The sequence below is a fragment of the Microplitis mediator genome, chromosome 10 (genome assembly GCF_029852145.1).
Source record: "Microplitis mediator isolate UGA2020A chromosome 10, iyMicMedi2.1, whole genome shotgun sequence".
Taxonomy (NCBI): Eukaryota; Metazoa; Arthropoda; class Insecta; order Hymenoptera; family Braconidae; genus Microplitis; species Microplitis mediator.
In genome coordinates, this window is record NC_079978.1 from 6779710 (window position 1) to 6795690 (window position 15981).

The 15981-nt window shown below is 34.0% G+C and overlaps 1 protein-coding gene across 5 annotated transcripts in view; it reads right to left on the bottom strand.

Annotated features, from left to right (window-relative positions):
* LOC130676460 (nephrin-like) overlaps positions 1–15981 on the bottom strand; it is a 239835-nt gene that overhangs the window by 25441 nt on the left and 198413 nt on the right. For all 5 annotated transcript variants that reach the window (XM_057482677.1, XM_057482681.1, XM_057482679.1 and 2 more), the window contains 3 exons: positions 5630–5835; positions 3979–4089; positions 3012–3218 (listed from right to left, as the gene is read on the bottom strand). In XM_057482677.1, coding sequence (XP_057338660.1) covers positions 3012–3218; positions 3979–4089; positions 5630–5835 — 524 coding nt within the window. The remainder of the gene's footprint in view (positions 1–3011; positions 3219–3978; positions 4090–5629; positions 5836–15981) is intronic.

The following is a 15981-nucleotide window of genomic DNA, read 5'->3' on the forward strand; positions in this document are numbered from 1 at the left end:
AGTATTTAAAAAAAAACCGAGTGAAAATGAAGCGATGAAAGTAAAATGTCAGCAATGTCTAACAATAAAAGTATGAAGAAACGTTACTTTAATGGTATTGTATTTTTGTGATGTTAAAGTTCATTCGCGACCTATAGTGTGTGCTATTGCTTATTCTTTCACTCGCTATAGCTTCCTCTTTTACTTGATATCGCTTACGCGCTTTTTCTTATTTGAAATTGTGAGACAGATTTCTTTGAATATTTACAACTTTTTCACTAATCGGTAGTATGATTATGTAATAGTATATTGCGTGACAAGGGAAGAAACAAGATGATTTCAGACTAGGGTGAGGTTGGCTGACATCACCCGCAGTCTGAAATCGTGTTTTATCCTGAGTCACACTATATTTTTCTTGATTACCTGCATCGGAACTTCAAGATTCAGTGTCAGCAGCCAGTAAGAAACAAGTTAATTTTAAGCCGATGATAAGGAGAACTGTTAGAGAATGAGAAATATGTGATTTACAGTCACTTATTAAAGAGTAAAGAAGACAAAAATATTATTTTCACTCATTTTTTATTAATTTTATTTGATTAATTAAAACTGCCACTTAAAAAATCAAATGGGTAAACTGAAGTGACAAGTAAACAAATGAAAGTAATAAGGCTGAAAATGAACATTAAATATAACTGACACCGGGCAGAAACAATTGTATTTCTTCCCAAGGGAAGAAACACGTATGTTTCTGCCCGCTGTATGAAGGTATTTTTGAACGTAGTGTCTAAAGATACGGAAAAAAACCTGTGTTCGGAATAGCCTACCGTGTGGCACGTTATTGTGCGGCACGCTTATCCCTTATTCTATCCCACCTATTTCTGTACACTTATCCACGTTGATTTTTGAATTACGAAATCGCTAGCAGTTGTTTGCAGGATCGGCTTGAAATTAGCTTGTTTCGACGAGCTGTAGAAACACTGAAACTTCAAGTTTCGATGCTGGTATCATTAAAATACTTCCCTAGGTGTGTAATATACTATTAAATTCGAATTTTTTTTTTCTACAATCTGTTAGTTTTTGGAAAGATTCTTAAGCAAATAATTTTAAATATACGTGAAAATATGACTTTTTTTAAGTTAGTCCGAGCTACTACATGCTAACTGTGTGTACTTTGATTATCAATATCTCGCCTCACAATCGATCAAAAATTCTGATTTTTTAAAAATACATGCAGGACAGTTACCTTGATATCATATTTCAACTACATGAAATTCTTATGGAAAGATGGTTTTCGAGTGAACTAACTTAAATAAGATAAAAAAAAAATTTCGATACACTTTTATACTTAAAATGTACTCATTTAGTTTTGATTTTGTAGTTCAAATTGTTTGTACTTTTAATTAATCAATTTAATCTTTTATTTACTTAAATTTTTAAATGTAAAGTTGTAAATCGTCGGTGATTCATTAATTTAAATATAGGAGATAAAATAATGCATTGGAAAAAAAATTTCATTGGAATACGTGGATAGGGAAAATTTATTTTATACTCGCCCCAAAAACAGTAAGCTGTTTGAATTGCATTTACGATACTCGAATATATATGTTTTTATATTATCTGGCTAAAATTTCCATGTTTATAGAATACATGATGATACATCTCACTCTCATTGCCCATTCCGCGAGATTAAACGAAAATAAAAAACATTTTATAAACATGTGCAGCTCTTTTTACTTTTTTTTTTCTCTCTAATTCATATTACCTCTGCAGTTGAATAATAACATCTTTTCCTAACTTTTTTTGCAATCTTTTTCACGAAATTTAATGCGAATAATCTTGAGAGATTTTTTTTAAATTCCATTTACAAACTAAAAATTAAATATTTTAATTACATACTTGGGTTGGAAAAAAAAACATTTTTTTATGAAATATTTCATTAAAATGAAAATCATTGCCAGAATATTTTCTAGTACATGAGAAAAAAATTTAATAATAACAAAAATACTATTTTGTAAAGTATTTTCAGAGGTAAAATATTGAATAAAAATTTTATGAACCAGAGCATTTTTCCCAGTAGCCCAGGTCACAATATCTAGCCTCAATCCAGCCTCACTGAGTAAAGAAAGCATTTTGAGCCTCAAATTATGTTCAAAAAGCCTCAATGAGCCTCCCCGCACAAAAACATATATAAATAACATACATGTCCCATATAGCCGATACACTGATGCATATATGTCACACATATATTTTTTTGTATGGGTCAAATGATTCTCAAAGATCCTCAAGCAAACTCGATGAGCCTACTACTCGACTATGTAATTTAAATTCGATTAGTATTATTTGAGGCTCCTTGATCACCATTTGAGGCTCATTGATGCTTTTTGAACATCATTTGAGGCTCTAAATGCTTTGTTCACTCAGTGAGGCTGAATTGAGGCTTACTTGGGTTCGATGAGACTACACGCAGAGAATTTTACGGTATTTTTTGCATCAAAAGTTTATAGTAAAATTACTATAGTCATAGTAACATGAAGAAAGTATGGAATTATCGTACAAATTACCGATACTGTAGAAATTTTAAAAATAGATCGAACAGAATTTACAAGGTGCATTTTAATTTTGACAAAGCAACAGATTAAATTTATACCAACTGCATACTAAATATTCTAATTTAACCTAATAAATTTTACTATGCAGTTGGCATAAATTTTATCTGTTGCTTTGCCAAAATTAAACTGCACCTTGTATATTCTGTTCGATCTATTTTTAAAATTTCTACAGTATCGGTAATTTGTACAATAATTCCATACTGTCCTCATGTTACTATGACTATAGTAATTCTTCTATAAACTTTTTATGCAAAAAATACCGTAAAATTCTCTGCGTGTAGATTGAGGCTAGATATTGTGACTCGGGAGCTGATTATTTTTTTTAGATAGTTAAAGATTTTTAAATAGTAAATATTTGAGTACTTTTAGGTATAAAAATCTTATCGTGTAAAAATAAAATTTTTTCTAAAAATATATACTCACAGTACATCTCTATGGCAACGGATGCTGAGACAGGCTGACTGATGTTGTTGTTAGAAGCTTGGCAAGTGAAAATAGCATGCAAGTCAGCTCTTGTCAGACTTGTCACGACCAGAGTGTTTCTCCTTAAAGCTGGGAATTCTCCTGGTTCATCCTTAGACTCAAGAAGCATTTCGCCTTTCCACCATCTTACGATAGGCGCCGGATTACCTGTTTGAGTTATAACATTTCTATTGTTATCTACATTCTCTTAAAATACTTTTCAAATTTTTTCAATACCAGCTCTTGCGTCATATATTTACAATCGATAAACTGCAGTAAAAATAGTAAACGCTAAATATTTAAACAAACTTGATACTCGATGAATTTACAAAATATTTAGTACAGAAATTTCCGAGCTTCAACTCAAGCTATTATATAATGTACCTTTTCTGTTCTAGTAATTAATAATTTATAGTACATGTTGTAATTTATTGCGTGCGCTTAATTATCATCAAAGCCGACATGAAACACTTTCAATGTGAGTTTCGAAAACTGCTATAAGAAATAAAATGAATTAAAAATTTTATCAGTATAATTCAAATGAAAAAAAATAAATAAATAAAATGATGTCACAATGAACATCATTAATCATAATTATTATGAAATTAGTGAAAATATTTTAAATAATTAATTAAAAATTAGATTAATATCTAATGATAATTTTCTAGCCATGAGAAATAATCTCGTCTTTAAAATATTTAATTAATTTTCCTAATTTAAATTTTAATGAGTTCTTTTTTATTTTTTAAATAATCGCTTTTATTGTGCGCTGTAGACATTAAACTGGTTTATTACAGAGCCCAGTTACCGAAAATCAATACTCCATTTAAGTTGATTAAATAGATGGCATCGTAAAAGAAAATATTGAAGAATTATATAAATTAAAAAAAAGTGTAAACGCATAAAGGGAAGCAGGAATAATATTTACCTCCGGAGACGAGACAAGTCAGTCGCATGTCACCACCTTCTCTGTATGTTCCAGCGATAGTAGATACAGTCTTGCCATGTTCGTCGATAATATTAGGCTTGTGAGGTGGAACTGTAAAGAATAATAAATTTAATACCTATAATGACGTTAATCAATATCCATTAGTATTATTAAAGTGACATTTCAGTTAATAATAATAATAATGATAATATTAATATTAATCATTTTTAATGTAATTCACTCGAATTATTTCAATCATCATTAACGACCGACATTAAATTAAAACTACAATTTGCAATTAGCGTGCCACTGTTATAACATTTCCCAAAGTAAAACAGACAGTTTGACGAATTTAAACAAGTTTGCTTGTCGAAATTCCGACACCTAACGCTGATGTACAGAAGCATTTGTTATCACCCACGAACACTCATGATGTGCATGAAAAAGTCAGTACTATCATCGTAAAACATCAACTCTGTTACGTATCATGATAATATCCGCGGGATTGTTTTTATTCTGATAGAATTTTTTTTATTTTTTCAATAAAGTCAAAATTAATTAAAATTTCGACGTGTAGAATTTTGTGTTAATTATTTACGGGTCATGAAAATTTCTTGGACGGTTCATCAAGTTGATTGGAATTCGTAGAACCGGTGAAGTAATCACGTGAGACGTCGACTTAATAAATTGTGAAGCGTTAAGAACGCTTGACTACGTATTTATATATATGTATAACATAAAATAATCGATAATCCGTCAAATCGAAAACCACAGGGAGTGTTCGCGAATCACTCGGGTCAAAATTATGTAGAATATGAGGGTGTGAAGGATTAAGAGTGGGAGTGAATGATGTATTTGTAAGTGTGTGTGTGTGTGTGTACCATGGTATAATTTCCCTCGAGTCAAATGAATTTATACTCCATATATATGCATGCATTTATATGAATGTATATACAAATTTATTTATTATATATATCTATATTGAGAAGTAATTTCGCGATTACTGACATGATCGACTTATTTAGAGATATGTTTACTCTTGACTGTACGTCAGGATATATTATCATTAGTAATATATATATATATATATATAGAAGGGTAGTTATTTCGTGTAAATTCCAACTTTCATCGAGGTTAACTCGGATGAAGTAGAGAATGAGGGAGAGAGAGAGAAAGCGGAAGTGAGTGAAATAGAGATGATATGGCAATCGGCAAAGAGAGTGAATTACCGGAGTGCATGGAAATATCCTGATAATCGGCTTAACTCTCGTATAACCCAACCTCGTCGTCCTCAGCATGCTTTGAGGTCATTGAATTATTTTGGCACACGATACTCGAAGTGCAAGGCCCGCCGAAATAACAACCGATACAACTGTGTCATGCGCAGTCAGCTGTTTATGTGCTGAAGGCATCCTCTGTGTATCATATCGCAATATATACATTTATATTCAGAGGAAAACTGACTCATCCGATTGCCCAAATTAAAGTCTACTAGTTCAACTTGATCCCCGAAGCGATCATCGAAAACCTCTAAGCTTTAATCATTTTCAATGGTATTTCACATTGCCGGTTATCGATCACTATTCCTCTCACGTATTAGTGAAAATTAAAACAAGTATTTGATAAAGATTGTCATTTTTTGTTTACTTACTAATTACAATAAGATGAATTTTTGAGTTTCTCGTTGGACTTGCAACGAAATCCACCCGACACAAATATTCTCCCTCATCTTTTGTCTCCACTCGTTTTATAGTTAGAGTAGCAGGTTCACTGGTTGTTACAAAGTGCGCGCGTTCGTTGAAATATTCAGTGTCTTTCCAGTGTGTTGCTTTATCCAGTCTTTTCCGCATATCATAACTGAAACAAACAACCAAAACATCTTCATTAATTATAGTTTAAATGTTTAATTAATCAGCATAGATTGGATTTTTGATGTTACGTAGAATGTCCTCTTGTAATGACAATTAATGTGTACACGGTGAACCGATTAACAAACACGCCTATCGATTGAGATGATCTTTTCATGTATATCTTTATACCCAATTAATATATGTATATGTATATATGTACGTACAATGTGTATTCTCCAATGTACTATGTCTCGTATTCACAACAGCTATCCATTTACCCATTCACCAATCATTGCAGCAACCATTGGGACGCTTTTACAACCACCGCGAACAACGTACTGTACTTCCACCAACATTACCAGCATAGAATTTGCCCGGAATACTACCGCGATCCTACTAGTCACGAGTAATCAACGTTTCGAAAACAGGGTTTTTGGTATACGTGATGCTATGTGTCATATTCCTGCCTCTATATATCTGCATGATCTATGCGAATTAGAATTAGCATGTGCATTTGATTTAACAATGAGTGATATCGGATTAGTTATGACACCACAGAGTGTCATCGTATACCAACTCATAAAAAACTGTGGTTTTAGTTCAGCTTCGTGCCAAGTTAAGCTTTTCGTCGTTTAATTCAATCATCAAATAGTATTCCGACTGTATCCGTTTTTACTCGAATTTTTTCCATTTTCCAATAAAACATTGATAAGAAAATCTATTTCTTACCCTGTAAAAAATCACCGGGGTAAGCCCAAGCGGTGTAGGTGTTAAAATCGGCGGTGTTAAATTTCAACTCCGAAAGCGGTGTGAAAATACCGCCACCGCCGGTGTAAATATTCTGTACCGGTGTTAAAAAAAATTATCCGGTGTTAAAATAACGCCGCCGCCGGTGTAAATATTCTAGAACGGTGTTAAAATATTTTACTTTGTGAATATTTTTACTTACTCGATCACTATACTTGTTAATAAATGATATTTTTTATTAATTTTCATAAAGAACTGACATTTTTTGTGTTTTATAATCTTTAAAATTAATATTCCAAGCGGACGCAGTTTACCCCGCTTTTACACCAGTATTACTCCGCTTTTACACCGGTATTTTTAACACCGGTGAATTACTCCTTCTACACCGGTGTAATTTCATTTTTACACCGGGCGGAGTTAAAATGAGTCCATTTTTAACACCGCTATTTTTACAGTGTAGTTGAAAAAAAAGAAAATGAATGTTGAATACTAAATGTTAACCCAAGTGTTTAAACATAATGACAGAGATGGAACAAATGATACGATGAAATTCCATCGACGAAATAACTATGTCAAATGCTTGTTGTTAAACATCAGACGGAAATGTTTTACAGTGTGCGCGTGTTTGTGGACATTTGCTTAAAGACATTGCACGCTTGTTATTATGTGTATGTATATATTTATCGCTACAAGTTGCAATACGACAATGACTGCAAGAGCTACGATAACAACACAATGACAACAACGTGTGTCTTTACACATAAATTTACTTCTCTCGCTTACAGTTATTTAGTGATAGGTGTATAACGTCAGATGTATAATGTTGCAGATTCACCCCAAGAATGTCGGAGACGTTCTATTATTGCAAATGTGTGAAACTTTATCGTGCATCTAAATAGCTTGCTTTAACTTGCATTGGTATTTTAAGAAAACAATGCGCTTCCGATACTATTTCAAAGACACTGAATTGTATATTGTTATTATTATTGTTAATGTTACTACATCCATTACTGCATTTTGTAGTTTAAGTACCGATTTATTCATCACAAATAAATAAACAAATTTTGAAATTCAACATTTGTCTTACTACGTTTATGAAATGAAATGTTATCGCAGTATACAGCCAATGCTTTTTTATCGCGGCACTTAATATATTGGCAATTGTGTAATTGATGTAGCCGTCATCGAGATCGATGAAAGAAATATGGAGGTTTTATACTGACTGGGAAAATACGATAGCGCACGCTATTCGGCGATTACTTAGTCGACAGTCGTGTGTACTCGACAGGACTGCTGCCTATATTGGCTCTATACTCTCTAAAGCAAGCATCTGAATACGAAATCGGAATATTAATGCCGAGTACTCGACAGCCGTTGTGGCCATTGCCAGTCGTTCGAGTACTTGCAAAAGACATAACGCCGGAAACGTTAATGCACGGTTTTCTCTACTTGTACCTATATATAATCCCGGTTGTGTAAGTAGAACAGTAGTTGTTAGGTCAGACGTCGGAAGCGAGCGAGAATTCTCAACGACTGGTATTGGATAACTTTGTTTCACTTTTTTTTTTATACTTTAAATATGATTAATGTTTGTTAATAAATTATTTGTTACGTCATAACTTATTTCAAACAAATACGAGAAAAGTAAATATATAACTGATGTAAAGTAAGCAAATAATAATTCCGATAGCAGTAGAACATGTTTCAAAATAAATATACCTAAATGTATAATAAAGCTCATGAAACAGTAAATGAACCAATGAAACGAGTAAAGGGATAGAAATTGGAGGTCGTGGCTAACAGAGAACACCTTACACAGAGCTTTTCCGCTTGGGAACCAACTGAATTCAGTTCTCACACTACGGAGCTGCTGATACTTGCCTCACTTCTCTTCTTTACTCACTCCTGTATGTATACATAGATATATAGATATATATAACACTACACTACACTAGTATAGAAGCAGTATCTAGTAGCTAGTAGTAGACTCAACTCACTACACTTTACTTGACTGTACTATAAACTCAAACCTCTAAAGCCGCTTGCCACAGCCACGATTTTCAATTACCGGTGGGGATATGTTCTCGGCATTTAGATCTCACCAGTAGTACCCGCAGTAATAGTAGTAGTGGTAGTAGTTGTAGTAATAGTTGTGGTAGTAGTAGTAAGAGTGATCCAATCTGAATTGTATAGACTACGTGCAGCAGGTATAACGGCAAAACTCTATCGTCCTACACGCCTACATACCTATCTACCTCCATAATTACCTGCCTACACTCTTAACTGTCAATTTTGATAAAATACCTATCGCTATATCTGCGACGCTAAAGTTCAATAGGTATCGCGATATGTAAATTGATTTCAATTGCTTAGGGTTGTTGCACAGAGCCCCCAGGGCAAGTTACCTCACTCACCACCACAAGGATCGATCCTAAAGATCTGCCTAGAACAGCGCTAGTGTAAGGGTCAGTTAGCTTCTCTCAGAAAATACAGAAATTATCATTTAAAAATAAAATTGTTTTTTCTAAGAAGTTTCACGACGAAAAATATACATGTGATAAAATAATAATAGTGATTTGTTACATTAATTTTTTTTAAATATAAAGACATAATACACAAGTTTCTATCAGAAAAAGCACTTGTGTCAAGTGCATCGAAACTGTGCAATTGCTGTGACTGTAAAGACAGTCGGAGATGAAAAAGGTGAAGAAGCAGAAGAAAAATAAGATGATAAAAAATAAAAAAATAATATATCAAGAAACGGAAATTCACAATTTGTTAGACATAACTACTGTGTGAAAGAAATTCAGTCGTAAAATTTAACTCAGGCGTAAGAAATTTTTTCACTTTTCAAGAAAAATAAAAAAATCATAAAAATTTTAACCGGTGATGGCAAGTCAGCGTGGAAAGTAAGCGAGATTGTCGAGATTTCAGATGGATAAAACGACCAGGATGAGTGGAGCTACGGCGACAAACCGAGTAGAGAGTGGAGAGAAAATCATAAGGGAATATAGCCGACAATTCCCTGAGAAGCGATCTCCAGTCGATCTACACTTCTCTGGTAGTATTCCACCACGATTTTCAATTAATCCGGCACTTCAACCGTCTCGTTCTCCGTCCAAGAGTGATCCTCTGGAGAAAGAGAAGGCAAGCAAGCAAGTGCAAACCCAGCACGACTCAATATCGATTTCATTGAATCGACGACTACTACGACAGACTGATGCCCTCGGAATCCCCTATCTCTCTTCATCTCTCTCTTTCCACCTTCAGTTTCCTATGAGCTATCGACACGTTGCTCCTCCAGGACTTCCCATTCCTCACTTGCTCTCTTCTATTGGCTCGCACAGCAGTTCCAATTCCATCGGTGCGTTTGCTACTCTGCTCACGACTAGACCAAGGCAGAGGCGAATAGACCGAGATATTCTACCGGCTAGAATTCTCGTACCACTTCCTGCAACCGGGTTCGGTTCTGCCAAAACCCACTGGCATATCCACCCTATATATTCTCTCCTCTCTTCACTCCTTTTATTCAACCATCCTCGACTCTTTCTATCTCTCACCCACTCTTTACTCTATCGCTCTCCTGCTTGCTCGAAACTGTGGCGAATCGAGGCAGCGATTTGCATATTCATTAAATGCTCGTGGTGGCGTCTATAGATAGGCCAGCTTGTTCCGTACGGTGGTTATTCTACTGCTACCACCACCACCACTACGACTACTTTAAACTTCAACTACTACTACCACTACCCCAACTACTATTCCGACTATAGAAAACAGTGTAGCTGTAGATCAGAAAAGCGCGAGAGAGTCTAGTAAAAAGCCTCGGACGGTATATATAAGAACGTTAGTCGTTTGGTAGGTTTTGACGGCATGTCTGTCGTTAACGACCGAAATTTAAGACAAATTTACATTTTGACCATTGTTTACAGCAACTTGATAATTACTTAGATGGTAATATATCATTTGTTATTATACTACGGTTTGTGTGTGGGAACAAATAATGGAATAATTAGAATAGAGGCGGAGGCGAATTTGCGCTTTGACTGGATGCAGTTGAAATACTCTCCATTACCTGTGCAGTCTCATGGATCACATTTCAACGCCTATGTATACATAGCGTACAGTAGTCGAAAACTCGAAAGACTCGTTAGCTGAGTTAGACTCCGACTTAGACTGAACCCGATAACTTGGAGAACCTCTCCTCCCACTTGTCCTATTACTAAAACAACTTCAACTACTCCTCTACTACTACTACTATTACCTAGTAGGTTCATAATTAATTTCGAGTTCGTTACGGATCGTCATCATCATCCGCGCTCTCTTGACAACTCTGTGTCACTTTGAAAAATCAAAGAAAGGGCAACTTTTGTGGATACAGTGAAACAGAGAAAGCAAGAGTTTGCTCTCAAAATTATGCATTTTCTCGTCACGTTGTTAGATAAGAGCAGACTGAATATTAATGCAGTATGTAATAGTTCGTGAGTTTCAATGTGAATTAATAATGATTCGTGGTTTTAAATTTAACGTTAAGCATTTTGTTGAATTGTCGGATAACTTTTTAACCATATACATATAAATTGACAATAATAAATTTTGCGGATGTATTTAAATAATTCTTTTTTTCTTTATAACGATGAAAGTTTAAATTTCAATAGATTCTAGAGAAGTTTGCATCGCGTCTGACGTTTGCAGAAGTGGTTGGAAATGAAAACTTACGAGTCTAGAGTATAAACCCGCAGACTCAGTAGTATGAGTCTTAAATTGAGCGCTAAGTCGTTGGTTCATTTGCAATTTCATTTCTTATTTACTCGCACATTATATGTAAATAAATATATATGTATATTCACTGTTTATCACACGAATATATTATTGACAATAGACTTTTCTCGTTTTCCACTTTAGTTCACTTCTATGTCTGCTTTTACGTGTGGCTCGTGTTCTCCAATATGCGTATCGATAACCCCACGTCTCAATATAGTACATTATAGGTTTGTACCTTTTCCCTTTGCACACACATACACACGCATATTGGAACTTGTAGTTTCTTTGTCCTATTGCTTGTGCTCTTTCTCTTGCCCTATCGCATCCACTCATTCTCGTACATTTTCTGCTGTACTTCACCATCGCTTACATTATTCATACTTCCTCGCTTCGCTGCTCAACGTCTCGAGTATTGTACGCTCGATATATCTATCTATATGTGTGTACTATGTGTGTGTAGACAAGGCCACTTGCTAGAGCTGTCACCTTTTCTCACGAATCGTCATCTTCGCCGACGTTGCAGAAATATAGAAACGGATGAAACGAAGGCAGTCGGCAGACGGAAGAAATGAACGAGAAATAGGGAAATAGGAAAAGAAAAAATCAACAAACTATCTCGTTGTTTCTATATCGTCTTTTTCTTTTTTCTCTTTTTTAATGCATCAATTTTATATTTTATATTTTTATACGTCTCACTTTCCGTTATTTTATTTTCCGTCGATCCATTTCGGACTCATCAATATTCAGAATAATCATGAGACATTAATTCATTTTGAGAATTTTAGTGTTAGTTCTGGATATAGAAATTTTTTTAAACACTTTTCGAATTTAAAAATACGAGCATTTGGATTCAGTGAAAATTAAATCGTCAATTAACGACCAAACATCTACTAATAAAAAAAATTTCGTTAAATTAAAAAATTCTATGACAATCTCAGATTAAAATATAATGTTATTAAATTAATCTATTCACGTGAATATTAATGTATAATATATTTAATAAGATTATAAGATTAACAGTCCATTATTGAGATAATATATAATAGAATATTTAATATCAGGTAGTAAATTTACGTGTTAAATATTTAATTTGAATTAACTTGCTATTAAATGAATTATTTGTTCGAATTATTAGGTTAGCAAGATTGTAGCGAAAAAAATTACTGATTCAATCATCACTTTATTTTAGTACGAAATCCGATAAACTGTTTTCCAATAATTTTCTCGGAAATAATTCAATTCTGAATCAATAGATTTTATTAAGGAATAGATTTGTCAATGCAGTGACGTGATAAGCTGGAAAATTTATTGGAAATTAACACGAGGAAAATCCCATATGACTCTGAGAGGTGTAAACTGGTTCGAGATTAATGTCATATTCCTGTGAGAATTAGAGAACCGGATTCATGATCAAGTTCCTTGGAAATTCGACAAAATCCCCGAGTGCTTGTGCACAGCTGAATAATCTGTACAATAGAGAGCGAAAGAGAGCTAGAGAATGGGGCTAATGAAGTGGTAATAGAGGTCAATTGAAATTTTCTCTCTATAATACTTCTGCCATTGTTAGGCAGAAAAATAAAAAATTAAATACAAAACATTACCCTTTTAATTGCTATTACGCACTGATATATTTTTACATTCTATTATTCAGTTTTTATTTATTTATTCGTCCTACTTACACACATTGTGTTTTTGCATTAAAAGCCAGTAGGTCAAAGTTCCGTCGACCTGTGCGCCATTATTACAAATAATAAACAAAAAGTGAGTGAGAAAAATATAAAGCGCATATAAAAGTAAAGAGAATCAGTGAAAAGGAAATGGCAAAATGAGATGAGATGAAAGCGAGTAGATCCGGTGTGGAGGTCCATGTGTGTGTGTGGTTTGCCAATTCGCAGCAAAACCAAAAAAAACCAACGAATGAACGCGGGCTGCCGAAAGGGTTGGTTTCCGTTTCGTTTGATTCGGCTCGTTGAATCGTATATATCTTGGATCAACGATTGTCCTAGTGTAGCGACGGGAATTCAGAAACGAATTCGGTGCATCCGCTTCGTTCATCTCTCAACCTATTTTTCTATACCTCATCCTCAACCTCATTCACTTTACTTTTTCTTCGCAAACCCATCGCTTCCGAGCTCTTCGATTTAAAATCACACGCGGAACTTCCTCGAGATATATATTTATATAAATAAAAAAGAAGCATCGAAATTTACAGCGCAGTAAATTCGATGACCTAGACTGCCTGCTCTCGATCCTACAAACGGAAATTCACGCTCCAATTAACCTTTCGGGGGTTAGTGCGCAGTGCCCCCACGACAAGTCATCCCAACCACCACCACCACCACCACTACCACCACAAAGGCCGATTCTATAGATCTGTCTAGGACGGCACCAGGGTAACAACCAGTAGCTTCTCGGGCTCTACTTAAATCCTGTCAAGTTAAATATTTAAAGTTTAATATCTGAATAAAAATGATCTAATGGAATTATAACCTCTATTTTAACCTAATTAACGTTTTTAGCAATGTTTGATATAAGGCACCGGCGGGTAATAAGGCCTAGCTAAGGAAGATTTTGAATAGAATCGAAAATATTGCATTTAATTATCGAAATATATCATAAATCTTTATTTCAATACATTAGCCATAAAATATAATGAAGTAATGGTAATTTATACTACAAACAAACAAAAAATTAAACTTTTACAAGAATCATACGAATAGGCCTTATTTTACTACGGTAGAGTAATAAAGCTTACGGGTTAAACAAACTGGAATAGTTTAATTATACTTAATAAAATTGGTATTAGAGATGAATCATCACTTAAGTTTAGCAACAATACTTTTTTGAAGACAGAAGACTAGATTGTTTTGTTCAACAGCACTTAAAACTATCAGTATCCTTTTTAAGAGTCAGAAGACTAGATTGTTTTTTATAATTTCTTCTGCGCTACGACATCATATGACGCATGATGAAATATAGAAGACAGGGAACGTGGTATCGGGACTCTATAAACTTGTCGTAACATCTCTATGCAAGACCTTTTTACTTAAGAGTAGCCTTTAGCGGAGGCGGTTATTTTAAATATCATTTCTGTCACTTAGGCCTTATTACCCACGGATACCTTACACTGTACACGGAGAGAAATTTCAAGTAAATATGCCTATGCAGCACAGTAATAATTACATTACTCTATAGTTTGTGTCACGTCGCTCTTATGTGACTGCTTATACAAACTATAGAGTAATGTAATTATTACTGTGCTGTCATAGGCATATTTACTTGACATTTCTCTCCGTGTAAAAAGAGCGGTGTTAAAAATGGACTCACCGGTATAAACGGTATACACCGGTATAAACGGTTCTATTCTAAGAAATTTTTTGTTTTCAATTCATAATGCAAGAAATGTCTTGCTTCAAGAAATTCTATTTTTCTGTGTAGTGACCTCATCCAACGTTAATGATTAACCTTTTGGTCTGTGCGATCAATGTTTAAGTAATTTTTTTTTACTCTAAAACGTAAATTTTATAGATATATATTTATCGCGCAACTTTTTAAGTCTGAGCTGCAACGGAAGTTGGTTCTTAAACTTGAGCTTGTATCTTTTACCATAACTTTTAGTTCTCGTTGCGAGTTGGAATTTCCCACACCGCTCGTATAACATCTTTGTATACCATCGATACAGTTAATGTCTTATTTTCTCAACTGGCTATCAGCAATCATCGGAATACTCCCATATATTTACAACGTCGGATAGATAATATTACATGCAATATTATCCTATAGATTAGACACTATACAGCAAATTGATAATTATCCGTACGATGCTATCATCACTCGAGGCATAATAGAGTCATGATGCACAATAACTGATGACACGGTATTTACTTTCATGCTGTGAGTTATTATTTATTACATTAATTTACTTAAGTACACATACGTCAAGATGAGAAAAACGTGACTTTTGGACCTAAGTGCTGTTCAATAACCTCGCACAATAACCCGTTGTTAAAAAAAAATACTGTTATTATACTAAAAATATGTATAACCGTAAATTTAGATTCTCTGCAAGATCAGCATATGAATAATTTATTTAAAATTCATATTTATATGTAATACAGTAACTCTATTACGAATAGTGTCTTTACGTCAGTTGCTATCATTTGATATTATCTGTACAAAAAAAGTACTAAATGGTTATTATTATATTTTATTGTGGAGCTGATGGCATCTTATTTAAAACGTAAATTACTTACGGAGTTACAGGTTTCCAATTTAAGCGGTAAATATTATTACTTTTATTACTGTTGGTAAAAATGTGTAAATAAAAATAGTAAAATCGTTAGAATGTAGGAATAGGGTGTCGCTACGACAATAAGAAAGAGCATTATCCTCAGTTGAGTGCAGTTACAACCACGAACCTCCACTAGCAGCAACCAGCCAGCCAACGAACGAACCAACCCACCCACTATCTGCTACACTACTACAATTCAAGAGTTTGCAGATATACTTACTCTCTGAGAATACTGTAAACTCTATGGTATGAGAGAGGATACTAGTGTACCCTCGCAATGTTTCCTCGGAAAAGTAGTAGTATTCTATATATCTATGAATAGTGTTCTGTATATATATGTATATATGTACGTGT